General features: G+C 55.2%; 2 protein-coding genes across 2 annotated transcripts; one reads left to right on the top strand and one right to left on the bottom strand.

The window, feature by feature from the left end:
- Positions 1-14,341: 14,341 nt before the first annotated feature.
- Positions 14,342-15,072, bottom strand: LOC117052635 (translation initiation factor IF-2-like). Its single transcript, XM_033159604.1, has 2 exons — positions 14,924-15,072; positions 14,342-14,873 (listed from the first exon to the last, which is right to left on the bottom strand). The coding sequence occupies exons 1-2, from the start codon at positions 15,070-15,072 to the stop codon at positions 14,342-14,344; spliced, it is 681 nt and encodes a 226-aa protein (XP_033015495.1).
- Positions 15,071-25,185, top strand: LOC117053439 (rho-related BTB domain-containing protein 2-like). Its single transcript, XM_033161157.1, has 9 exons — positions 15,071-15,262; positions 15,385-15,488; positions 17,033-17,218; positions 17,937-18,847; positions 19,824-19,942; positions 22,025-22,175; positions 23,749-23,837; positions 24,657-24,762; positions 24,992-25,185. The coding sequence occupies exons 1-9, from the start codon at positions 15,071-15,073 to the stop codon at positions 25,165-25,167; spliced, it is 2,034 nt and encodes a 677-aa protein (XP_033017048.1). The 3' UTR covers positions 25,168-25,185.
- Positions 25,186-26,095: the final 910 nt, after the last annotated feature.

Here is a 26,095-nt window from a genome sequence, read left to right as displayed (position 1 = left end):
GCAATTGGCTGTTGCTGTTTTGCATTTGATTGTGCTATTGTTTCCCTTACTGGGAAGATATTCTGAATGATGCTTTTTACAGGGTGGGGGGGGGCACTGGGAGGTGTGGGAACTGCTGGCTTCCTATGGCTCCCTCCTTCCTACGCTCCTTGTATTTCCTGGCTTTATGAACCCGATGGTGTTCGCAAATTTGTTAATAAATCAAGAGGCCGCCCAAGTGCTGTTTGTTTGTTTGTTCCACCGTGAATTCGGTTCCCACCGCCTTCACTTTCCTCCCGATTCAGTTTAGCCGGTAGCGCCCCCTGCAGGCCAAAGAGGCTCAACGCAGCAAGGGTCCTGCTGGCTTCCAAGGCGACGCTAGGCTAATGCACCCCCCCTGCCTGTCCTCTCTGGGGGGTCGGGGTGGCCCCCCTCGGCTCCCCCAAATGGCAGAAACCAGCAGAGCGCTTGGCCGTTTGCTCCTGACAACAAGGCACAGTCAAAAAGGAGAGGACAGGCTTTGCCCGCCTCCTCCTGCAACTGGATGCCCTCCAGCTGCTTTGGACTACAATTCTCATCAGGCGCGGCGCCATACGGCCAGGCTGGCTGGAGCTGATGGGAGTTGCAGTCCGAAGCATTTAGGGTGTGTGGGGGGGGGCAGCAGGTTGGAGGAGGCTGGCCGGTTTCAGAGCTCAGGAGGGAGATGCTCATTGTCCAAGGAGGACGGAATGAGAAGACATCAGCTGCATTGCAGGGGGTTGGACTAGATGAGCCTTGGAGTCCCTCTGGCCCAGCGGCGTACGAAGTGGCGGGTGGACCGCCCCGGGTGCCACTCGGGGGGAGGGTGACAAGATGGCCCCTGCCTCCCTCCAGCTGTAGAGTGGCTGAGGGCGCGCCCAGTCCGTACGGTCGCCGCTCTCATGCGCCATCCATAAATAAAAACTGGGATTGGGGCTGCTCCGATGGGAAGGGAGGGATCGTGCTGCCCCAGCCACCCTCGGACCTCCTTCTCTGCCTTCCCACCGCACACCGCTCCCCCCCCCCAAAGAACCAACAACTCAGGGGCTGCCCAGGCTCATGGAGAAAGGAGAGGGAAGCCTCAGAGGAAGGGGAAACGTGGTGGTTGAGGTCAAGGTGGCAGACTCCCCTCTGCCACCGCCATCACTGCAACTTCAACGTCCCAAACGTGTAGCATTTATTTATTTAATGTGTCCCCTGGATTCATTGAAAAAAATCTGGTAACCTACTTAAAGGAGAAGTTGGACCGCCATCTGTCAGGGATCCCTTAGCTGTGAGTCAAGAGACAGTGTCGTACAGTGGTTAGAGCTTCGGAACTACTAGGACCTGGGTGAGGCCAGGACTCAAATTCCCCCTTGGCCACAAAGTGCACTGGGTGGCCTTGGGTGGGGCCAGTCCCTGCCTCCCAGCCTCACCTACCTCTCAGGGTTGTTGTGAGGATCGATTCAGGAGGGGGAGAACCATGTACACCGCCTCAAGCTTGTTGGGAGAAAAAGATGGGGTAAAATTGATGATGATGATGATGATGATGATGATAATAATAATAATAATAATAATAATAATAATAATAATAATAATAATAATAATAATAATTTATTTTTGCCCCGCCCATCTGGCTGGGTTTCCCCAGCCACTCTGGCTGGCTTCCAACAGAAGATTAAAAATACATTTAAACACCAGTCATTAAAAACTTCCCTAAACTTCCCAAATGCCATAAAGGAATAAGTACATAGATAAGATGTATGAAAATGAGATCTATGAGCTATATATAAATAAGATCTAGGAAAATGACCTGAAGAATCAGAAATCAGGAAGACCAAAATTTTAATAAGGAACGGGAAAAATGTATAACTTATCTTGAAGACCATTGTAAAGAGTTAAATTGGTTAGGAGGATTGGAATAACACTTGCAGATTAAAAAATTTTTTTCCTTCCAGTAGCACCTTAGAGAGCAACTAAGTTTGTTCTTGGTACGAGCTTTTGTGTATCTGAAGAAGTGTGCATGCACACGAAAGCTCATACCAAGAACAAACTTAGTGGGTCTCTAAGGTGCTACTGGAAGGAATTTTTTATTTTATTTTGTTTTGACTATGGCAGACCAACACGGCTACCTACCTGTAACTGGAACTTGCAGATTAAGGGTGACTTCTGGATACGACGGTGATGTTAAAGATTTGGACTACCGCAAAAGATGCAGAAGGAGATGATTAATAACAGGACCCCCAAAGGGGAGGATGGAAGTCCAGGAGATTCCTTGCAATCTTGTTTTTGATTATTTATCTTTGATATATCTCTGTAAAATTTTAAGTTGAAAGACCAAATAAATAATTTTTTAAGAAAGATCTAGGAAAAAGACAACCTCCCATAAGGCAGTTCTTCTGCAAGGGCTTTTGTGGGGGGGGGGGGCTCTGCTTCCTGGGAGCGTCTTATGAAAAGGCTGGCAGAGAGGAAGGTGGGGCGCACCATTGCAGGCTGCGCTCAGCTGCTCCGCTGAACAGCAGGGTTGCCTAATGTTCAGCCTAAAAAAAACACATCCCTGCAATGGCAATGGGCAGCCTCGGAGTCAACCAGGATTCCCGCAACATGTTGTGCACCCACGATCCTAGGAAACAGTTGCAACACCGGGGCGCGCGTGTGTCGCGGGGAGATGCTGCCCCCCCCGCCAACAATTACAACCACAATTATTATTATTTATGATTTATATCCCGCCCATCTGGCTGGGTTTCCCCAGCCACTCTGGGCGGCTTCCAACAGAAGATTAAAAATACATTAATACATTAAATTATTATTATTATTATTATTATTATTATTATTATTATTATTAATGATAATAATAATTTATATTATATTGAACCCTGTGTGTGCGAAAGGAGACCGAGCTCTGAGGCCAAGAGTAGCTTCTGGCAAGAGCTGGTCTTGCAGCCTCGCTGCTCCCGTGGGTGCGAGGGGGCCGGGGGTGGAGCCGCCCCTCTCCGGCACCGTCAATATTGACATTACTCAAGTGACCTTGGGGAACACGGGCTGCTGGGCGAGGAGTCGTGGGAGTAGCTCCAAAGGCGGCCTTTTCTCTCTCACTTGCACTTCTTCCATGCTCTCCATTCTCAAGGGGCAGGGAGTTCCGGGGGTAGCCTTCTGCAGGGTGGCGGCGGGGAGCAGCTGGAGGCGTTTTCAGCAGAGCTGCTGCTTTACAGACGCAGGTGCTGCATGCAAAGACAGAGGGAGTCTTGCACAAAGCATCGACCCCCCCCAACAGGGAGCAGCTCTTTGCCTGAGTTGACTCTCTCTCCCCCAAATGAGAAGGAAAGCAAAAGAGGGCATGTTTGTGACCAGGTTGCCTGCTGCACCAGCGGTCACCACCAGGGGGCAGTGCACAAGCCAGGCAGCGGCTGCGAGGTGGGGGGGGGGGGAAATCTCTCGCATCTTTACAATCTCCAGCCGCAGGAGCCACTTGGGACAAAGCCCCCCCCCCCCCCAAAAAACCCAGAGGTTTCTTCCTTTTCTGATGGTTCATGGACAAGACCAGGGGTCAGCAGGGGGCCGGTCCACTGTCCCTCAGGCCTTGTGGGGGGCCAGACTATATTTTGGGAAGAAAAGAAATCAACGAATTCCTATGCCCCACAAATAACCCAGAGATGCATTTTAAATAAAAGGACACATTCTACTCATGTAAAAACACGCTGATTCCCACACTGTCCGTGGGCCGGATTCAGAAGGTGATTGGGCCGGATCCAGCCCCTGGGCCTTAGTTTGCCTACCCATGGGCAAGACAAATAGAACCTGTAGAGCTGAAGGGATTACCTTCACCAGGGAGCCATTGCCACCAGCCCAAACAGGACGGCGATCAGATGCTTTGAATCATGACTGATTTCTTTAATGGATTTGCGCCCCACCTTTCAGTTCATGGCTCTCCAGGCAGCATAGCTGTCAACTTTTCCCTTTTCTTGTGAGGAATCCTATTTGGAAGAAGGGAATTTCCCTTAAAAAGGGGGGAAAGTTGACAGCTATGCCAGGCAGCCGACACCAGGAAATTAAAGTGGGACCAGGCAGGGGCGAAAGACAGCTCTAAATTACAGAGTCCAGCAAAAAGTGTCCAAACCGGAATTCAGAAGTGGCTCAAAACAACAGAGGAGTTTCAAATCCTGGGAAAATAAAACGGGATTTGTCTGGCACTCAAAAGACACCAAGAACTGGTTCCATTGCTGGGCGAGTCTCCCGGAGAAAGCATTCCAGAGGCAGTCAGGGAAGGCCTCTCCCCACGCAGGACTTTAAACAGGGCTCAGCACCTCTGGCTGCACCCCAGCACCGCTAAAAGGGGCTCTCCATCGCCAGGGGACTCTGGACACAGCAACGGCCGAGAACCTGCAGGCTCCTGGTCTGTCTTTAGGGGCAGGGGCATACGAAGGGGGGGGCAGGGGTGGACCGCCCTGGGTGCCACTCTGGAGGGGTGACAAGATGGCCCACTGCCTCGAGCGGTCGAGGGTGCACACGCAACACCCATACGGGCTGCCGCACATGCTCCGTCCGTACAGGCTACCGCTCAAGCGCTGTCGGTACGGGGCAGCATGGGCGCCTCCGGGTGGTTCATAAAAAAAACCCACATGCTTTGAGCTGACTTGTCCTTTTCATCCCCTGTGAGGGAACATTCATTGGACCACATACAGTAAGTCACGGTCAACTTCAGCCAAGCACTTTTGTGCCTCTTTGCTCAGTGCAAGGAGGAAATGAAGGCTTGGCGGCTTCCTTGGCGACACAGCTTACACGCTTTGTTGGCGCTGAGGTGTTCTGTGTTGCCCCTGGTCCTCTTGCAAGCTCTTTCCTTTTTAGGTCCCGTGTGACATTGGTGTCTCCGTGCCAGTCTCCCATGACAAAGTTCCAGATCTGCTTCTTCCTTCTTGGCTGATCAGCCACTTCAGCGGATGGAGGTTCTGAAAGATTAATCTCACACACACCACCTCCTAGATTGCCTTCAACACCCACCTCTCCATTTTTAGACACTTGGCACACAACCACCTCCAAAGGAGACTTCAAAACCTTTTCTAGATACACTGAGCATGTTGCAGTCTAACTTTGGGACGGAGACAGCTCTGTCCATGACAGGCTCTGTTACTTTGCTTCCTACTTTACATTACACCCCAGGATTCCTGAACCCACTTGATGAACTTCAGTTTCAGTGCCCTCTGCAATTTGAATATGGACACTTTGTGGTTCATCAATGCTATTAATATATATATTTTAAAATCCTTATTATGTGAGAAATGACTGGACGATTTGGATTTACTTTCACAACTTTCCCCTTTTTTTCCTTTTCCTGCTTAAAAGGAATAATTTTTTATGACTTTGTTTCTCTGTCCTTCCCTCTTACAATTAAAACACACAACTTTCTTAGGTGTGGCCCCGGACTTCATTTGAGATTTAGACCCCAAACTAGAATGATTGACCTCTGCACCCTGGACTGGAGACTCTTATCTCCTTTGCTTGCATTCCTCTCCTAAACAGTAAACTAATCTTTTGGAAGTCAACTCCTCTTTCCCATACATTCGAGTTGCAAACGTCTCAAGCTTGGATCCTAGGAAACAGCAGATCTTCTCCTCTTCCTGCAACGGGTACTGAGTCAATTGGATTTTCTCAGGAAGTTACAGGTAGATAGCCGTGCTGGTCTGCCATAGTTGAAACAAATTAAAAAACCTTCCTTCCAGTAGCACCTTAGAGACCAACTAAGTTTGGTTTTCCCAGTAGTAATATATGGAAGTGAGAGCTGGACCATAAAGAAGACTGATCGCCGAAGAATTGATGCTTTTCAATTCTGGTGCAGGAGGAGACTCTTGAGAGTCCCATGGACTGCAAGAAGATCAAACCTATCCATTCTGAAGGAAATCAGCCCTGAGGGCTCACTGGAAGGACAGATCCTGAAGCTGAGGCTCCAGTACTTTGGCCACCTCCTGAGAAAAGAAGACTCCCTGGAAAAGACCCTGATGTTGGGAAAGATGGAGGGCACAAGGAAAAGGGGACGACAGCGATAGTTGGACAGTGTCCTCGAAGCAACTAGCATGAGTTTGGCCAAACTGCGGGAGGCAGTGGAAGACAGGAGTGCCTGGCGTGCTCTGGTCCATGGGGTCACAAAGAGTCAGACATGACTGAATGACTGAACAACAACAAGTTTGTTACTGGTATGAGCTTTCGTGTGAATGCACACTTCTTCAGATATCTTCTTCAGATTTCTTCTCAGGAAGTGTTGCAAACTCAGTCACATCTTTGGCACAATCTGCCTTTTTTAAACTTGAGTAGATCTCTCATCCATTTTCTGTTGCTTGCAAATCCATATGTAAGTTCCAGACTCTTCAATATCTGGGCTGTGGTATCAGTCCCATTAATATGCAGCATCTGGGCATCTGAAATGCCGCTTAAAATTGTGGCTCTTGCTTGCTTATTCTGCCTGACAGCAGCGATGGAGTCTTCATCCTCCTCAGAAGGCCTTTGACATTTAAGGCCATCTGGTATTCCTGTATCATCAAGTATGACCACCAGACGTTTTTTCCACTGAATAAAATCATCTTCGGTTAATTTAGGCATGTTAAGACTTGCATCACTGAAGAAAACTTCACAGGCCATCTCAAAATCAAAAATTGGAAAAAAAAGTCCAAAATTCAAAAATTTGAGGAAAATGTGCCGAATTCAAAATCAAAACCAAATCTCAAAAGGAAAAAATGCTAAAATCAAAAGTCTTCACTGCCTAGCTAGTGCTCTGTGAGGGAGGTGGGTATCAATCCCTCTTAAATGGAGACAATGGAAGTCACCAGGAGCTCACCAGAAAACTAAAGAAAAACGTCTGTTTTGGATCTTTCTTCTCTCTTAAGAGAATCCACCAAAATACTTGAGAAAGAATCAATTCTGGGTCCCATAAACTTTGCAGGGATGTGTATGGATGCCACGAGAGAATTATCCTTCCTCCCAGTCAGCAGTGCATCCCTTTGCAGCTTAAAAGGAAGTTGAGGCTAGTTTTCAGTTTAAGTAATCGAGGGTGCTGCAAGGCAGTTGTCTGCGTTCTCCTGGGATTTCCCCCTCAAAACAATAATCACAAAAGGTAAAAATAGCATTTACTCACTCAGGCTACTTGCTGGAGATTAACAGAGACAGCAGCTTTGTTCTGGCAGGATTAAAATGGCAAAGACATCCTTTAGTCTAGCTTAAAATGGAGCTCAGACATGCAGCTTGTTCTGGCATTGCGGGAATGAAGGAGGAAGAGGGAACGTTTTCCCCTCCCCCTAACAGCCCCCCCCCCCGGGACGGGAGGGTCTCTCAGTCCTTTCCAGGAAACCTACAGGAGGAGCTCTGAGCTTCAGCTCCTGTCAGGTGCCTTTCTTGCAAACATGCATTGTTGCTTTGGCTGCGTTGCAAATGTCTCCCACCCTTGGCTCAAGAGGCCACTTGGACCTCTAGCAAGAACAAGAAGGCTCTTTTCAAGAGGCAGCCCTCGGTCCTTAAGGGCAGAGCAGGGGGAACCTCCAGGCTGCAGGCTGGATATCACCTTCCACACCAGCTCCTCATCAAAGCATAGAATTCTAGAGTTGGGGGGGACCCCCAAGGGCCATCTAGTCCAACCCCCTGCAACGCAGGAATCTCAACTAGATCTTCCATGTCACATGGCCATGCAACTGACAAATGCCCTTGCATACCCTTTCCCGTCCTCTATACATCCGTTGTGTGCCACCTTGTGCCATGCCAAATGTTCCCAGGATGCACATGAAACCAAAACACCACACAACACAGGCTCGCCACGGAATCCACCCTTGGGTGCCTGGTTCTTTTTTTTAATGCTTTATTAGTTTAACAAAGAAAAACAATCCAAAATTGATAAAAGGTAAAGGTAAAGGGACTCCTGACCGTTAGGTCCAGTCGCGGACGACTCTGGGGTTGCGGCGTTCATCTCACTTTATTGGCCAAGGGAGCCGGCGTACAGCTTCCAGGTCATGTGGATAGCATGACTAAGCTGCTTCTGGTGAACCAGAGCAGTGCACGGAAATGCCATTTACCTTTCCGCCAGAGTGGTACCTATTTGTCTACTTGCACTTTGACGTGCTTTCGAACTGCTAGGTGGGCAGGAGCAGGGACCGAGCAACGGGAGCTCACCCCGTCACGGGGATTTGAACCGCTGACCTTCTGATCGGCAAGCCCTAGGCTGTGTGGTTTAGACCACAGTGCCACCCGCGTCCAAAATTGATACATATTACTAAAAGAAATCAATTGAATTCATACATAAAAAATTCCCTTGTGACTTCCGGTCACCCCAATGTGATTCCTACATTACATTTTGGACTGCGCACTTTCCCTTGTCTCTCCTCTATTGTCTCATTTGTATTAGTTTTGTACTACAGCATTTCCTACTGTCATGCAGGTGTCAATCCATACCTACCAAAGAATTTGAGTTTTTACAATGTTCTTTTAGATAAACTCTGTAAGTGTCCCATGCTCAATTAAATGTTGGTTCTGAAAGTTTTCCTGTCATTCTTGCTAGTCCAGCATATTCAAGCATTTTCGTCTGCCAGTCCAACTTAGTTGCCTGGTTCTAATGGAGGCATGGACCCCAATTTGTCTTCATCATTTAAGCCAGACTAGATGGACCAGAACTAGATGGGAGGAAAGCAATGACAAGCCTAGACAGCATCTTAAAAAGCAGAGACATCACCTTGCCGACAAAGGTCCGCAGAGTTCAAGCTCTGGTTTTCCCAGTAGTGATGTATGGAAGTGAGAGCTGGACCATAAAGAAGGCTGATCGCCGAAGAATTGATGCTTTTGAATTCTGGTGCTGGAGGAGACTCTTGAGAGTCCCATGGACTGCAAGAAGATCAAACCTATCCATTCTTAAAGAAATCAGCCCTGAGTGCTCACTAGAAGGACAGATCCTGAAGTTGAGGCTCCAGTACTTTGGCCACCTCATGAGAAGAGAAGACTCCCTGGAAAAGACCCTGATGTTGGGAAAGATGGAGGGCACAAGGAGAAGGGGGCGACAGAGGATGAGATGGTTGGACAGTGTTCTCGAAGCTACTAACATGAGTTTGGCCAAACTGCGAGAGGCAGTGAAGGATAGGCGTGCCTGGCGTGCTCTGGTCCATGGGGTCACGAAGAGGCGGACACGACTAAATGTAAATGACTAACAACATCAACAACAAGATGGACCAGCGAGCTCACCTGATAGCAGACCCCTTCCTTATTGGGGCAACCAGGACGGCGTGGGGTCTGTAAGCCAGGCCCTGTGAGGAATGGGTGAAAGAGAATGGCATGTTCCAAGGGAACAGGGAGGGGAGACATCACAGCAAACCTCTGAAGGGGGGGGGGGTCACATACAAGGTGGAACAAGCTTGTTCTCCATGGCTCCTGAAGGCAGGCCTAGGACCAGCAGGTGGGAAACGGCAGATTTTGGCAAAAGGTGAAGAGGAGCTTCCTGAAGGCAGGATGTGCCCATCAGTGGAAGAACCACTCCTCCCTGAGAAGCTGGTAGACCTGCCTTTGCTGGAGATGTCCACACAGAGGCTGGGCGGCTGCCTGCCTGGGATGGCCGTGCAGCTGCTCTCCTGTATTGCAGACCCCGCTTTGAGCATGGGGGGGGGGGAGTTTCCACTAGATGATCTCAAAGTTTCCTCGGACTCGGAAGGCGGTGGACTCTCCTTCCTTGGAGGTTTTTAAGCAGAGGTTGGCCGGCCATCCGTCGTGGATGCTAGAGCTGGGATTCCTGCATTGCAGGGGGTTGGACTGGATGACCCTCAGGGTCCCTTCCAACCTTATGATTCTATGATTCCCTTCCAACTCCAGGAATGATCAGGAAGTGGCTCATAAGCTAAATGTGGTCCCCAAATAAGGTTTCCTGATGTCCTGGATGCACCTACCAAAAATGTGCTCCAAGCTATTTATTTTTAAATAGAGCTCATTCCTGAATGTCTTGCCTTTCTTTTGGCTTTGCATCTGAATGAGTCTTTTTATTTTTATTTTTAACTGTTTAGCTATCTGGTTATTGTGAACGGATTTCATTCTGGCTTTGACAAATGAGACGCAGGCATTTGACAAAAGAATTGCTGACCCTTAAATTGCTGCGGATATTTTCCTGACCAGGCAGGCTGACAGAGGCCAAAGAGAGCTCTGCAGGGGGCTGGGGAAAGAGATGGCAGCTGGAATTTGGGGGGGGGGGTAGGGAGAGAGAGTTAAGAGTTCATAGAATCTAGATTTGGAAGGACACCCAAGGGTCATCTAGTCCAACCCCCTGCAGTTAGTCTGAGGATGTGGACAAGCTGCTTGGAGAAGTCTTGCTGACCCCCTGCCCCATGCCCACCTTAGCTGGCAAAGGGCATTGGCTGGGTAGGCTCAGGGAATGAGGAAGGGGAGGCCCCCTCCACTTAGAAGGGGGTGTGTGGTATGTACCCTCCTTAGGATGACCTCCTTGGGTCAAAACGTATCTTGCCCTTGGGGGGGGAAGGTGGTTCAGAGGTGGCAGTCCAGCTTCAGTCCTGCTTGGGGGAAATTGATTCTCTGGATCCATTTCAGAGGGTGGGTGGCCAAGAGCCAGGGATTTGCTGAGCTTTGATTCCTGCATTGCAGGGGGTTGGACTAGATGACCCACGGGGGTCCCTTCCGACTCCACAATTCTATAAGACCTCAAAGCGGCCTTTATTGCAAAACTCTCTATATGGGGCTGCTCTTGAAGACACCTCAGGAACATCAGCCGGTCCAAAATGCAGCAGCCACACATAACTTGTTTCAAAAGAGCTGCACTGCTTGGCAATTTGTTTCCGGGCGCAATATGAAATGCCCAAATATTGCAAAGGCCACCTCCTTCCCTACAGGTCCTCTCCGGTGTTCAAATTGGCAGAAGGGTCCCCTGAGCTGCAACCCTCCCTGAGGCCTTGTGAGGAAGGACAGGGAAGGAAGATAAAACAGCTATCTTGTTGCTTTTTTGCTACTGAAATTATATTTTAAATGGGGTGCATTTGTCTGAAATGGGATACAAGGGTCAAAGTCAGTGCAGAGGACGTGCTGGGCGAGGGCGGAGGAGCCCCCACTCTGCTCCTATATTCACAAACAACCCCTTTGCCTCCTTCCTGAACTCTGCCTCGCACCCTGATCCAAAGGAAACAGGACGCCCCGGAGATACTGACTTGCTTGGGCGTGTGTGGAAGTATTGTTTCGCCCGAGGCTTCAGAATGGTGCTGACATTGATGCTACATGGAGTCAACTTTGCGATGGAGATGACCACTACGCCAGGTCCCTGTCTGGAGAGGACCGAGGGCCAGCCATCCCTCTTACCCTGGGTGGGTGGAAGGGAAGCGAAAGACCCCTCCCCGGCTTGCCGGATCCTTGGCTGCGAGTCTTGGAAGACGGGCTCCCTGCCTTGCAGGCCTTTGCCTTGCCTGTGGAGAGGCAGCACCCAAGAAGAGCCAGGGATGTGGGGTGACCTGCATTGACGGCTGCCGGCCAGAGTCGAGCCAGCGCACAGCGGGGTCCGGACCAATCAGTGGCTGACCGATGTCCTGCTTTGGACCTGCTCTTGCCTTCAGTCCCCAATGGCAGCATCTCCAGGCGAGGTGGAGAAACAGCATCCTCTGCCTGGACAGCTTGGCGGGGAGAGCAGGAGACTCTTCATCTCAGGGCTGTGGGTTCGAGTCCCCCGTTGGGCAAAACATTCCTGCATTGCAGGGGGTTGGACTGGATGACCCTCGGGGTCTCATCCAAATCTATGATTCTATGAACCCCGAAGGGCCAAAGGCAGAGCAAAGGTTTGTTTGGGGGCCAAGCAGCGTCCTGTGGGGTCACGGTTAGCTACCCTCTGCCTCACACTGTGGAGGCCAACAGGGCTTCTGCTGGGAGATAGAGCAGGAGTCGGCAACCTGACGCCTAACCGGCCCATGGACCCCCGCCACCCACTCAGGCGTCTGCGGGACTGTGAACCAGCCCAAGCCATAGAAACTTTGCCGACCCCTGATATAGCGCAATGCAGGACTGCTGGAGGGAGCTCTCCTCCCCCAGCGCACCCAGTACATGGGGAACGGGGGGGGGGCAGCTGCTGTGCTGCGCTGGCAGCTTTTGCATTGTCCTGCTGCAAACGTGCTGCAGACTCTCCTGCTGACCAGGCAGGGCTGCTGCTCCAGGCTGCAAAGTGGCTCTGCTCCCCCACCACAATTCCCCCCCCCTTTCTTCTCCCCCAAACTGCCAGCCCTGCTCCCCCCCTTGCGCTTGTCTGGGGCTGGACTGCAAAAGGGCCTTCCAGCCCCGTGAGCTGTGGGCAGGGGGGTGGGGAGTGGGCAGAGAGGCCTCATCCATCGCCTGCCCCACTTCTAAGGATCAGGGCCCCCCCCCCCGCTTCTCCCTTCTCACAAATTCCTCCCAGCAGCGCTTTGTCACAAAGGAGGGCGCATTTTGCTGTGGCACCGAGAACAAAGCGCCCCAGCCGAGGGAAGGAACCTTTCCCCACAGGCCCTCTTCAAAGCGTGTTTCTGCTTCCAGACCCCAAAGCAGGAAGTGGGGCAGGTGGCCTGAGCGATTCCGCCCCCCCCCCCTGCTCAGAGGCAAGACACCGCCCGCCCCCCCCCCCACCAGCAGGTGCTCCAGGCGCCATTTTGCTTGCACAAACAAAGGAGGGAGCTCTTTCTCTCCCTGCCCCTCTGGATAGCCTGGCGGGGCCAAGGAAGCGAGGGAGGAATCCTGGCAACGCCCAGGGAGAAGGCAAAGTCCGAGTCGCAGCGCAAACTGGGAGGAGGAGGAGGCTCAGCGCAGCAGGCCAAGGAGGTTCTGGGGAGCAAGAGAAGAGCCTCGCTTGGGCTCCTTCGGGAGGAAGAGACGGGTCTTGGCATTGGGCCCCACAAGAGAAGTTTGGCGCCTGCCCCCTTGGATCCACAAACCCATCCCAGTGCCCCCTAGCCTGCACAGAGCAGCATTCAGAAGAGAGGTTTGCACAGGCGCACAAGAACATTCCAAACAGCGACAATTCATTGCACGCGTCTTCAAAATCCAATCGAAACAGTTGCGTTTAATTAATTCAACCAAACCAATGGCTTTGATTTGGCGAGACCAGCTTTTCCACCTCCGGTGCCCCCCCCCGCTGCCCCCTTGATTCTTCTTGGCACCCCCTGGGGAATCCCCTGCCCCACTTGGGGAACCCCTGGGCTCGGGAGGCCACTTCCTCAGAGGCTGCTCACTAAGAGAGACGCAGGCAGCACTCTCAGCCAGTGTTTTTCAACCTTTTTTGGGCAAAGGCACGCTTGTTTCATGAAAAAAATCACGAGGCACACCACCACTAGAAAATGTTAAAAAATTTAACTCTGTGCCTATATTGACTATATATAAAGTAATTCTCTTGAATAGGAATCAAATAAACACAAAGAAAGTATTTTATAATTAATTTTTTATAATCAATTTTTCCCACGGCACACCAGGCAACATCTCGCGGCACACTAGAGTCGCTCAACTCAAAGTCTAGGATGACCGGACGGCCAGGAGGTTGGGGTGGCGGCCCAGCTGGGCAAAGTGGGCCCCGGCCCCATAGTTGAGACTGGCATTAAAAATAAATGGTAAAATATCATTTAACCCCCACATTGCTGGAGCGGGAAGAGGAAAGCCAAGCAAGCCACTATGTAAACCCTTGTAAACCTGAGATTGACTGCATGCAAAGTCAGTGTGGCCTAGTGGTTAGAGCAGAGACTTTTCATGGTGGTGACAAGCTTTTTAGACATGCCACAGTAATTCAGTTTTCCTAGCAAACCGGAGGTTAAAAGAACCCTTTTCGTGCCCTGACACACTGCTGCCGACACACTAACGCATCGCCACACACCGTTTGGAAAGCTCTGGGTTCGAGGGCCTGAGTAGGACCCGCGAGAGACCAGGTTTCGAATCCCGCCCCCTCAGCCATGAAGTTCCCCTTGGGGGGGCAATCGCTCGTCTCCCTCGCTGTGGCACCCCTCCTTAATAATAATAATAATAATAATTTATTATTTATACCCCGCCCATCTGGCCGGGTCTCCCCAGCCACTCTGGAAATATAAACGCCCAAATAAATATAAACGCATTCGCAGCCTCCGTAGCAAGTCAAGAATTCGCGGGCAGGAAGCAAACGGGAAGAGGATTTGCCGCAAATCGCCCTGTGATCTTCAGGCGAAGTGCGGCGCATGCATTTAAATAATAATAATTAATAGTAATAATAAGAATAGGAATAGGGAGCAGCAGCAGCAGCAGCACAGGGAGAGCTTTCCCGCGGCGGACAGGCGGGCGTGCCCAAGAGCATGTGCAGAGCGCACCTCCCCTCCCGCAGGGCGAGAGAGCTCCGCTGACGCTTCTAAGAGGCAGTGGGCGTGGCTAGGGGGGGTCACGTGGCGGGAGGGAGGGGTGGGCGTGGCCGGGCGTCGCTGCGGCGCTCGAGGCTCCCCGCCGCCTCCTTTGTCCGGGCGGAGGGGGCGGCGCCGTCTCGCCATTGGCTGAGCGCGGCGGGGCGGGGCTCGGCCGGGGTGGGCGTGGCCGCGGGACGTGTCTGCGGGGTCGGGGCGAGGGGGGCGTGGCCGGCGAAGGAGGGGGCGGCGCCGCCCGGGCGCGGGGATAACGGGCCGTCGGAAGCGGGGCGCGGGCAGACGGGCGGCGGGAGGAGAGCGACGCCCAGCAGGCCGCCTCCCGATCGCCCTCGGCCGGCGGCAGCAGCAGCAGCGGCGCCAGGGATGGGATGGGGCCCCGGAGGAGACGCCCCCGGACGGGCAGCCCGACGGCGGGCCGCGCCTCGCCCTCCGCCCCGGGGGCCCTGAAGCCGAAGGCGAGCCGGGCGGCGCCGGTGAGCCGAGGGGGAAGGACCGGGCAGGGGGTCGGGGGTCCCGGAGCGCCCCACGACCCCGCCCTGCCGCCGTCGGGGGCTTATTTGGGGGGGGGGTGCTGGGGGTAGGGAACTGGCCGCCCTTCCTGCCTGCCGCGGGGACCCCCGCTCGCCCCGCCGTCCTCTCCCGACGGGACGGGGCGTCGCCGCCGCGCGGGTCTTTGTCCTCCGGGCTGCTGCACCTGACGGGCACCCGCCTGCCCCCCCCTCCCCTCTGCCTTTCTCAGCTGCAGCCCCATGGATCTGGACCTGGACTATGAGCGCCCCAACGTCGAGACTATCAAGTGCGTGGTGGTGGGCGACAACGCCGTGGGCAAGACCCGCCTCATCTGCGCCAGGGCCTGCAATGCCACGCTCACCCAGTACCAGCTGCTCGCCACCCACGTGCCCACCGTCTGGGCCATCGACCAGTACCGAGTGTGCCAGGAGGTGAGGGAGGAAGGGTGGCGAGGGAGCACCTTTCCCTTCTCCCCTCCATTCCCGCCACTTCCTTTGTGATGGACCCCCCACCCACCTGTCTCTCTTCCTCGCCCCCCCATGCCCCCCCATAGGTGCTGGAGCGCTCGAGGGACGTGGTGGACGAGGTCAGCATCTCGCTGCGGCTCTGGGACACCTTTGGGGACCACCACAAAGACCGGCGCTTTGCCTATGGCAGGTGAGGCAAAGGGGGGGGGATGGCGGCTCCCCAGGTGGGCAGGGACAAGTCTCGTGAGAGCCTAGAATGGCCGGGTTGGAAGGGAACCCCCCCCCCAAGGCTCATCTAGACCAACCCCACACAATGTAGGGGTTGCAGCGAAAGCTCCGATGTAAGAGAGCCTGCCACATTCCTTGTTTAGCTCTGTCCCTCCTACTCTGACTGGCAGCAGTCCTCCAGGGCGACAGCTTTATCTGGAGTGGGTGGGAGGGAGGGAACAGGTCTGTGCCCTCTGTGCCCCCTGGGACTGTGAGGGCAGGAGATAGGGTGACCCACGGGAGGTGGAGCCCAAACAGAGGGCTGCCTGATTCCAGCCTCCTCCCACCTGGGACCTTCGCCATGCCAAGCACGTGCTCCAGGCTGAGCCCTGCATCTGCTGCAGCTGGTCTCCCTTGCAGGAGGGGTTGGGCAGAGAGAGCGGGGTCCGTGGGCATGGCACCCTCCCTGTGACTGGGCTCCCTTTGTCCCTCTCTTGGGCTTCTCTTTCTCTCCCCCCCCCCCCCACTTCATCTGAGGGCAGGTGGGGACGGGGAGCCAGGCATGAGCAGCAAGATTTGCAGCCTGGGGGTGGCAGGCAGGGGTCTGGGGAAGGAGGGTCTTGCAGCCCTCTTGGGGAAGGGTCCGAGGGGGCTGGCTGGGTGTGGTTGTGATTGCTTGCATGGAATCATAGAATTGGAAGGGACCCCCAAGGGTCATCTATCCCAACCCCATGCAATGCAGGAATTGCAACGGGAAGCATCCCTGAAAGAGGCCTGGAAAGGAAGGCCCCTTCCCCTCCCTTCGTATGTCCTGTGTGTTCCACTTCCAGGCAGGTTGCGCTGTCCTTTGGCCTTCCTGGGTTGGGCTTGGGGGGGGGGGGTTGGTGTTTAACCCCCCCCCCCCCCCGTTCTCTGCCAGGCCTCTTCTGGCCCTGGAACCCGGCCTGGTGTCCTGCTGCCTCCGACTCACGTTCTCCATGTTCACAACTTGGCTGCTGAGCCTTCCAAAATTCTTGAAGCGGGGTGTGTGTGTGGGGGGGGGGAAGGCCATCTCCTATTTCACATCTGTCCCAGAGACTGGGGCCTCTTTCTCGCAAGGCAACCTCCTTCCCCAGGTGTAGAGAAAGACCCCCTTCTCCACTTTCTGGGGATTTTCACCCTTGGGCTCCCTGGCTCAGGCTGGCAGCTGCAAGTTGGCTGGGCCACCTGGCCTTGTTGTTCTTCGGACAGCTCCGTTGGTGGAGCCTGAGGCTCTGAATCTCCGGCTCGTGGGTCGGAGCCCCACTGTGGGCAAAAGATTCCTGCATTGCAAACTCTCGAGGTCCCTTCCAACTCGGATTCTCTTTGGATCTGGTCTCCCGGCCAGACCAGCTGGAAGCGGGCACCCTGGGTGATGTGCCAGGCGGGCTGGACCCCTTCTCTGCCCCTTATCCTGCTGAGTCCTGGCTCTCTGGCCCTTGAGCCGTGTTGTCACGGGGCTCAGCGGTGGGGGGGGGGCCTTCACCCGCCCGCCTTCTCCCCCCGCAGGTCGGACGTGGTGGTGCTGTGCTTCTCCCTGGCCAACCCCAACTCCTTGCGACACGTGACGAGCATGTGGTACCCCGAGATCAAGCACTTCTGCCCCCGCACCCCCATCGTGCTGGTCGGCTGCCAGCTGGACCTGCGCTACGCTGACCTGGAGGCTGTGAACCGCGCTCGCCGACCGCTGGCCAAGTAGGGGCACCACGACACCCCCCCCCCATGATGCTCTCGGGGCTGAGTGCCAAACGAGAGCCCCCGTTCTTGGGGGTCTGGTCAGAGATGCCCCCCAGGGGTGGGTCTGCTAGGAAAATAAGGAAGTTTAAGCTTCAGAGCCATTAATTCCAGAAGTGTTTAGTTCACATGGCTTAACAATTTTACTTTAATTAAGTCCAGCATGTACATATATAACGTTTCCCTGATTTTCATCCCCGCCCCCATAACTTGAAAACTATGGGGCATAGGAAGCTTTTACTCACACATGTGAGATAATCCAGGACAGCACTTTGAATCAAAATCTGAAAAGCAATAGTAGCATTTCTTTAAAAGGGTAGTGGTCTGTCATGGAACAACCCCATTGAAGATGATGGCAGGGGCTTCCCAGACCTCGTCCCCACGACAGTTCAAGCTTCAGGGCCCCCGAAATATAGGTCTGCCCCTGCCCTGCCTTGTCCCCTAGAATAATTGTGCAGGGTGACGGTTAGAGTTGGACGAGGGTTCGAATCCCTGCAGGGTGGTGGTTGCTCTGAGGACAAATGGGGAGGGGGAGAACCATGCACACCCCCTTGGGGGGAAAAGGTGGCCTAGAAATGTAAAAACTGAGTAAGATTTGGCGCTTCCCCCGTCTCTGCCTGGCATCCTTTTGTCCTGACCCCCCTCACCCCCTGCCCTTACCTCTCCTTGCCCCCCCCAGGCCCATTAAACCGTCGGACATCCTTCCCCCCGAGTGTGGGCACGAGGTGGCGAAGGAGCTGGGCATCCCCTACTACGAGACCAGCATGGTGGCTCAGTTTGGCATCAAGGACGTCTTTGACAACGCCATCCGCGCCGCCCTCGTCTCTCGCCGGCACCTGCAGTTCTGGAAGTCCCACCTGAGGAAGGTGCAGCGCCCCCTCCTGCAGGCGCCCTTCCTGCCCCCCAAGCCTCCCCCGCCCGTCATCCACATCCCCGAGCCGGCGCCCGGAGAGGGCCGGGGCCCCGACGCCCTCTTCCGCCAGCCGCTGTGCGCCGACGTGGTCTTCTGCCTGCAGGGGGGCCACCGCGTCTTTGCCCACCGCGTCTACCTGGCCACGTCCTGCTCCAAGTTCTACGACCTCTTTGCCCTGGACTCTCCCGCCGCCGAGGCCGCGGGGGCCAAGGAACCGGCGGCGAGGACTAGGAGCTTGGATGCCGACATCCAGTGTGGCTCGGCGGCCGCAGCTTCTCTCCGGGCCTCGCAGAGCGACGACCCCCTGCGCTTGGGGCAGGCACCGCGGGCGCTGGCCGGCTGGGGCCGGGGCTTCGTCAGCCTGCGCCAGGAGGCGGTGCGCGACCCCATCACGCATCGCGAGAAGCCCATGGCGGCCGTCTACCTGGACGGGCAGGTGCAGGCGGGGCCTTTCTGCGTGGTGCTGGAGTACCTGTACACGGGGCAGCTGGCGCAGCACGGCGCCGACCTGATGCAGGTGGCGGCCATCGCCGAGCTGCTGGAGGTGTTTGACCTGCGCATGATGGTGGCCAACATCCTCAACAAGGAGAGCTTCATGAACCGGGAGATCACCAAGGCCTTCCACGTCCGTCGCGCCAACCGGATCAAGGAGTGCCTGAGCAAGGGGACGTTTGCAGGTAGAGGAGGGGGCAAGGGGGCTCAGCTGGGCATGAAGGGATGAGGGGAAGGGAGGCTAGTCTCTGGGGAGGAGCGCTGGAGGCATTGGGGGGGGGGGCGCTTAACCCAGAGGAGAGAATTGCAGAATTGTGGAGTGGGACCCCTGGGGGTCATCCAATCTAACCCCCGACATTGGCAAGTCACGTGACGGCTGTTACAGCCATGAAGGGCTGTCCCAGGCAGGGCTGGATTCAGGTTTGCTGCAGCCCTCAGCTCCTGAAGGTAACGGGCCCCTTTATATGTCCAGCTGTCTACAACAAATTGTCGCTGTTTTTGGTTGAATATATGGTATATATTTATGGACCTAATAGGTATCTATGGAAGCCATTTGCACATAACAAAATATGTATTTTTATCAAAGTAGTTGTTGAACTGAAATACAGTTAAGAGCCAGGGATATTTGAGGGAGCAGGCTAGCAGGCGGGGCCCATGATTTACATCATAGGAGCCGACACAACACAAAACACTGTCTCTGTATGTAGGCTTTATTTTATTTGTTTTTTATCTTATATTGTGGAAATGTACATCCAGGTTTTTTCCCTTTAATTTTTTGGGGGGTCCCCAAGAGAGGGGGGCCCTAGGCTAGAGCTTGTTTAGCTTATACGTAAATCTGTCACGGGTCCCAGGGCAGACGGGGGAGCAAGCCACTGTCAAATATCTGAATCGGTGCCCCATGGAAGATGGAGCAAGCTTGCTTTCTGCCGCTCCAGAGCGGGGGACCCCAAATCCATGGCCGATCGAATGTTAGGAGGAACCTTCGGAGGATCAGAGCTGTGTGACAGTGGAGATGGGCTTTCCTTGGTTGGAGGTTTCTCAGCCAAGGTTGGAGGGCCATCTGCCGGGGGGTTCTTTAGCCGTGACTCCCGGGGGGTCCCTTCCCAACTCTCCGAGAGGAAGGCCCCCCCTGACGGCCCGATTTCTCTTCCCTGCTGCCAGATGTCGTGTTTGTGGTCGACGACGGGTTGGTGCCGGCCCACAAGCCCCTTCTCCTGGCCGGCTGTGACTTCATGGTCGCCATGTTTGGGAGCACCTTCCGGGAGAGCTGCGCGGCGGAGGTGAGGACTGGGGGGCAGCGGGGAGGCCTGGAAAGGGCACTGGGTGGGGGCCCCTCTTGGGGTGGGGGTTTGAGCCTTCAGGGAGGCCGCTGGCTGGGCATCCTTGGGGTGGGGGATTTCCGAGGCCATTTTTGGGTATCGTCCGCGCTTCAGCTCCCAAGGCTCCCCGAGCAGCTTCCGTACCGTCAGAACAAGAGTCCGTCCCTGCAGGCTGATAACCAGTGAAACACGACACACAAAGAGGAAGGAGCGTGGAGGGGAGAGGAGGAAAACCAAAGCTTCGAAACAGCTTGTTTATTTATTTTATTTCAGGAAACTTATATGCTGCTTGATTGTAGGGGGGGAATGATAAGTGGTTTACAAAAAAACTTAACAAAATAAAAATTTCTTTCCAGTAGCAAAGAAATTTTTATTTTGTTTTGACTTAGTTGGTCTCTAAGGTGCTACTGGAAAGAAATTTTTATTTTGTTTTGACTATGGCAGACCAACACAGCTACCCACCTGTAAAAAAACCTTAAATTATCACTAAAAGATTGACAGCCATAAATATGCGGACAGTTAAAACCAGACAGAAACCAATTAAAACTCCTGCAAACTTTCTAAACATCTGGATAGGCTGGTCTAAATAAGCAGGCCAAAGCCGAAAGCGAAGCCTGATATCAACAGGCCGGGAGCTCCAAATTGTTTGTGTTGCCACACTAAATGTTCTCACAGATGCAGTGGGGATATTGTGTGGCACCTGTAAAAGTGCCAGTTCCACCGATCTAAGGGGGCAGATGTGGGGAAAGACGATCTCACGGGTAAACGGGTCCCAGTCTTCCTTTATATGCCGAGATTATCGCTTTGGACTTGGCCGGGAAGCAGATTGGCAAGGAGGGCAGATCTCTGCGCACAGGTGCCCTGGAGTGACCTGACGTTGCTCTGGCCAGCAATTGCTCTGCAGCATCCTGCCCGGACTGCAGCTTCCTGATCCAGCCCACACGGAGCGCCTTGTTCCCCAAAAGACCAGCTGGCATGGTTCTGGGGGCAGGGGGGGGGCCGGAGCAAGCTGACCTCTTGCACCTGAGCCGATGCAGTGATCTCTGTTCCTCGGCTCTCCTGTGGCTGCAATGGCTAAGGGTTGGGGGGGGGGCCCCTTCCGGAAGGTGCAAGTCTCGCCCCGTCCCTTTGTCAGAGCTCCTTTGGGAAGCTCCATGCAAGTGGCCTGAGCTGGTGCAAAACTCCATTCTCCCTCCTCTTGGTGCCTTCTCTTTCCTGGGGCGAGTCCTGACCCCCATCCCATGCTCAGCGACCCCAAAGCTGGGCCCAGGCCTCCTTCCCTCCCACTCCCGACCCCTTTGGCAGCAGGAAAGCCAGCTGGCTACTGGAATGTGCTCCCCCAGCCAGGAGCTGCCGGCTTCCAGGGCCTGAGATAAATCGGGCATCTCGAAAAGAAAGGGTCACGGGGCTCACGAGCCAAGGCCCTGCTGGCGCCACCCTGCCCCCCCCCCCAGCCTCCCCAAATTGGTCTTGCTTCCGTCTTGTCTGGGCTTCGGAGGCTCTTTTCTTCCCCTTTGGGGAGGGGGTGGGTTCAGCCTCCCCCCCAGCTAATTGTAAAGGGGGGCAACTGGGGGGTAGCGAGGGAAAGTGTTGGGTTGGTGGGGTTTGCGTGACTTTGCCCCCAGGATTGGGGGCAACAGGAGAGCAGAGGCTTAATTATTTTCTTTTCATGAAGTTTATACACCGCTTGATTGTAAAACGAAACAAAAAAGCAAAAAAGGTAGAACGAGAAAGTGAGACTTTTGCAAAGCTAAAATAATAACATTACATCTCACAGGGACTCTCTCGGCATCTGGGTAGGCTTGTCTTCTAAACCAGAATGTTTAGCTCCAAAAAAGAGTGCCCTGGAGGCGCCTGCTTGATCTCAAGTGGCAGGGAGTTCCGGGTGCCACCCCTCCAGTTCTTATATGTGCAGAGCTGGTCTTGCATGGCGAAGACGCCTGCTTGAGATCTATGGGTCAAAGGCCCAAGCCGGAGGGTAGGTAGGGGGCTAGGCCAAGGCAGCTCCTCCAGAGACCCTTCTGCCTCTCCCCCCCCCCCCAGGTCTCCTTGCCGGGCACCAACTGCGCCTGCTTGCGGGCTGTGCTGGAGTTCCTCTACACGGGCCTCTTTGTCCCCACGCCAGACCTGGACGCCATGGAGCTTCTGGTGCTGACCAACCGCCTCTGCCTGACCCGCCTGCAGGCCCTGACCGGTGAGTCCTTGGCTGGGCTGGACCCGGATGCGGGGGGGGGGGAGGAGGAGGAGAGGCTCCTCCCCCCCCCGCTCCCCCATCTGGCCGCTGCCTCCTGCCTGGAGGCCTCTTATGTAAGCTGCCGATAAGATAATGAGGCTGTTTGTTGGGGACGCAGCGTCCCTGGGATCAATGAGTCCCCGAGCCTTGATGGCTGGCCAGCAGCGGGTGGGTGGGTGGGTGGGGGCATTAACCTCTCGGGAAGCAGCGCTGGGGGTGGGGTGGGGAAGAGAGGAAATGGAAGCAGGGGCCTCTTTCTTGCTTGCCCAGTGTGGAATGCCCGGGTGGGTTCTGGGGAGCAGCGATGGAGCCTCTGAGCGCACACAGAGTGCATTCCTGGGAGCGGGGAAGAGAGGACAGGAGCCCAGGGACCTTTTTCACAGGGAGAATGTGCTGTCTTTTGAGTCCTGTCTGGGAATGCCTGGGTGGGTTCTGGGGAGCAGCGATGGAGCCTCTGAGCGCACACAGAGTGCATTCCTAGGTAGCGGGGAAGAGAGGACAGGAGCCCAGGGACCTTTTTCACAGGGAGAATGTGCTGTCTTTTGAGTCCTGTCTGGGAATGCCCGGGTGGGTTCTGGGGAGCAGCGATGGAGCCTCTGAGCGCACACAGAGTGCATTCCTGGGAGCGGGGAAGAGAGGACAGGAGCCCAGGGACCTTTTTCACAGGGAGAATGTGCTGTCTTTTGAGTCCTGTCTGGGAATGCCTGGGTGGGTTCTGGGGAGCAGCGATGGAGCCTCTGAGCGCACACAGAGTGCATTCCTAGGTAGCGGGGAAGAGAGGACAGGAGCCCAGGGACCTTTTTCACAGGGAGAATGTGCTGTCTTTTGAGTCCTGTCTGGGAATGCCCGGGTGGGTTCTGGGGAGCAGCGATGGAGCCTCTGAGCGCACACAGAGTGCATTCCTGGGAGCGGGGAAGAGAGGACAGGAGCCCAGGGACCTTTTTCACAGGGAGAATGTGCTGTCTTTTGAGTCCTGTCTGGGAATGCCTGGGTGGGTTCTGGGGAGCAGCGATGGAGCCTCTGAGCGCACACAGAGTGCATTCCTAGGTAGCGGGGAAGAGAGGACAGGAGCCCAGGGACCTTTTTCACAGGGAGAATGTGCTGTCTTTTGAGTCCTGTCTGGGAATGCCTGGGTGGGTTCTGGGGAGCAGCGATGGAGCCTCTGAGCGCACACAGAGTGCATTCCTAGGTAGCGGGGAAGAGAGGACAGGAGCACAGGGACCCTTTTCACAGGGAGAATGTGCTGCCTTTTGAGTCCTGTCTGGGAATGCCTGGGTGGGTTCTGGGGAGCAGCGATGGAGCCTCTGAGCGCACACAGAGTGCATTCCTAGGTAGCGGGGAAGAGAGGACAGGAGCCCAGGGACCTTTTTCACAGGGAGAATGTGCTGCCTTTTGAGTCCTGTCTGGGAATGCCTGGGTGGGTTCTGGGGAGCGGCAGTGGAGCCCCTGAGCGCACACAGAGTGCGTTCCTGTGTTTTCTTGGGGGTGAGGCTGCCTCTCCCAGTCTGAGGCCCTTTCTTGGTCTTCTCCCCAGAGCAGTACGCAGTGGATGAGCTGGTTCATGCCAGCCTGCAGAAGGTGGAGATTGACGCCCAGGTGATCCTCTACCTGGAGATGACGCAGGTATTCATCGGCCCCCACAAGCTCCCTCTCTAATTAGTAGGATTGTTGTTATCGAAGTAAATTAAACAAATGAATACGACAGAATTAAGGGAACTCTCTCCCTCCCCCGGGGAAAAAAACAGCACAGTGTTAGGCTGGTAAAGTTCTTGAGGCCATTAGGAGAAATCAAATGTCGCGTTGGATTGCGGAGAGGGAATCCTTTGGAACCCCAGAAGTGCAGAATTGGAGGGGACCCGAAAGAGATCACAGTTGCTAAACTCTGCGTGTTTTTTAATAACAAATTGCAAGTTGCCAATCCATTCGGGGGTTCCTGAGAGCTGAAGCCCTTTAGTAGTCGCAGCTGCAGTGAAGATGGAACGAGACCCAGCCTTGGTGGGGTAGAGACCTGGGTGTGGGTGTCTGCCCTGGGGGGCTTCTGGATTCTGCTCCTGGGAACATGGGGTGTCTGAAGTTGCCCCCCCCCCGATGTATTTGCTGCCAGGACTGGGCCTTCTGCATTCACAGCACTGCTCCCCCCCACCCCCCCGGGGGGCATGGTGAATTTTGTGGCTTGGGAGTCATTCTCAAAATCAAGATAATAATGGATGGATCCAGGGAAGAGACGCTCTCTCCTGCCTCGGTCGGACCACACCTGGAGCTCAGTTGGTTGGAGCCTGGTGCTCCCAGGCTGCTGGTTCGAGTCCTGCCTCTCAGGGGGTTGGACCAGATGACCTCCGGCGTCCCTTCAGGGCTCTCACGTCTAGGGATCTTTGGAGATGGGTTGGGGGCCGTGCGTTTGCTCTTGTGCCCCTCACAGCTGCCCTCCTCCCCCCCCCGCAGTTCCACAATGCCCGCCAGTTGGCTGCCTGGTGCCTCCACTATCTCTGCACCAACTACAACAGCGTCTGCCGCCGCTTCCCCCGCGAGATGAAGTGCATGTCTCCAGGTAGGGCAGGAGGGTGTGGGGCAGGTTCCCCTGGGCACGGGGGAACCACAGCTCCTCTGCCCAGGGAGGCTGGAGTGGTGGTTCCTGCATTGCAGGGGGGGTGGGCACTAGATGAGGGAAGGGATGGTGGGGCTGGGGCTGCCCTTCTGGGGGGTGTTGAATTGTGGAGGTGGTGGGGTCTGTGTTGGATGCCCCATCTCCCTGTCTCTCTCTTCTCCCCCCCCCCCAGAGAACCAGGCCCACTTTGAGCGCCACCGCTGGCCCCCAATCTGGTACCTGAAGGAGGAGGACCGCTACCTGCGCCTGCAGAGAGAGCGTCAGCTGGAGGAGGAGATGCTGCAGAAGCAGAACCCGCGGCGGAAGTGGTGTTTCTGGCGCCCCCAGCACACCAGCCACGTCTCCTGAGCCCCCTCCCCACCCCGCCCGGGCTCCCAGGGGACATCAGCCGGGCCGCCTGGCTCTCGCCCGGGCTCCCGGCCGCGAGGGGAGGGCCTCTGCCTTGTTTACAACCCCCCCCCAGCCTTCCTGCCAGCTCTGTGCCTCTTGCCACGGCTGCCATGCCTTCTCTCTCTCTCTCGTTTACGCCCTTTGCCCTGCCCCACAGAGCAGGCGGGCCCCGAACCGGCTGCCTCTCCAGTCGCTACCTCTGACCTTTGCAGTATTCTGGGGCGGTGGGGAGGTTTGTGGGTGCAGGAGGAGGGGGTGCGCCAGAGCTGCTACGAATCGGGGCTGGTCTGGACCCCACCCCACACGGGGCCGGCTGGACCTGGGCTTTTGTGGCAGGGTGTTGTTGTGTTGGGGGGGGGGGGTTCTCTGAGCCAGGTGGCTGTAGGTTGAGAGGGGAGGGAATAGTGGGGGGTGGGAGATTTGCATAGGAGGGTGGGGTGCATGAGGGGGTGGCAGGAGCCGTGTGCCCTGCGTGGGGTGTAACGGGGGGCGGGGGTAGAGTTTCTTCTTCTAGTTGTAGGAGCTGCTTCCTGTCTGTGCTTGTCTGCTGGGTGGGGGGATGCGGGCGGGGGGAGCCTTGGCCCCCTCCCCAGGCCTGTGCCTTGGACACAACACGAGCCTCTTCTCTGGACTGGGGGGGGGGTGAGGTTGCAACTCCCTCCCCCCCTTTGCCTGTCCAGCCTGGTGCATTTAGGGAGGGCTGTGGTCAGAGGGGCTGCCATCCCACTGCCACCCGGCAAACCTGCACAACAAAGGTTTTTTTATACTTTTTTTCTACGTGTTCCCTTTCTCCCCCCCCTTTCTCCCCGAACCTCAGCCAAGCACAAACCTAACCCAGGGTGGGGCTGCCTCTGGCACTCACCGTACAGAAGGGCTTTGGCGATGC

The sequence above is a fragment of the Lacerta agilis genome, chromosome 9 (genome assembly GCF_009819535.1).
Source record: "Lacerta agilis isolate rLacAgi1 chromosome 9, rLacAgi1.pri, whole genome shotgun sequence".
Lineage (NCBI taxonomy): Eukaryota > Metazoa > Chordata > Lepidosauria > Squamata > Lacertidae > Lacerta > Lacerta agilis.
The sequence above is the reverse complement of the archived record's forward strand: the minus strand, read 5'-3'. Positions and strand labels throughout refer to the sequence as shown.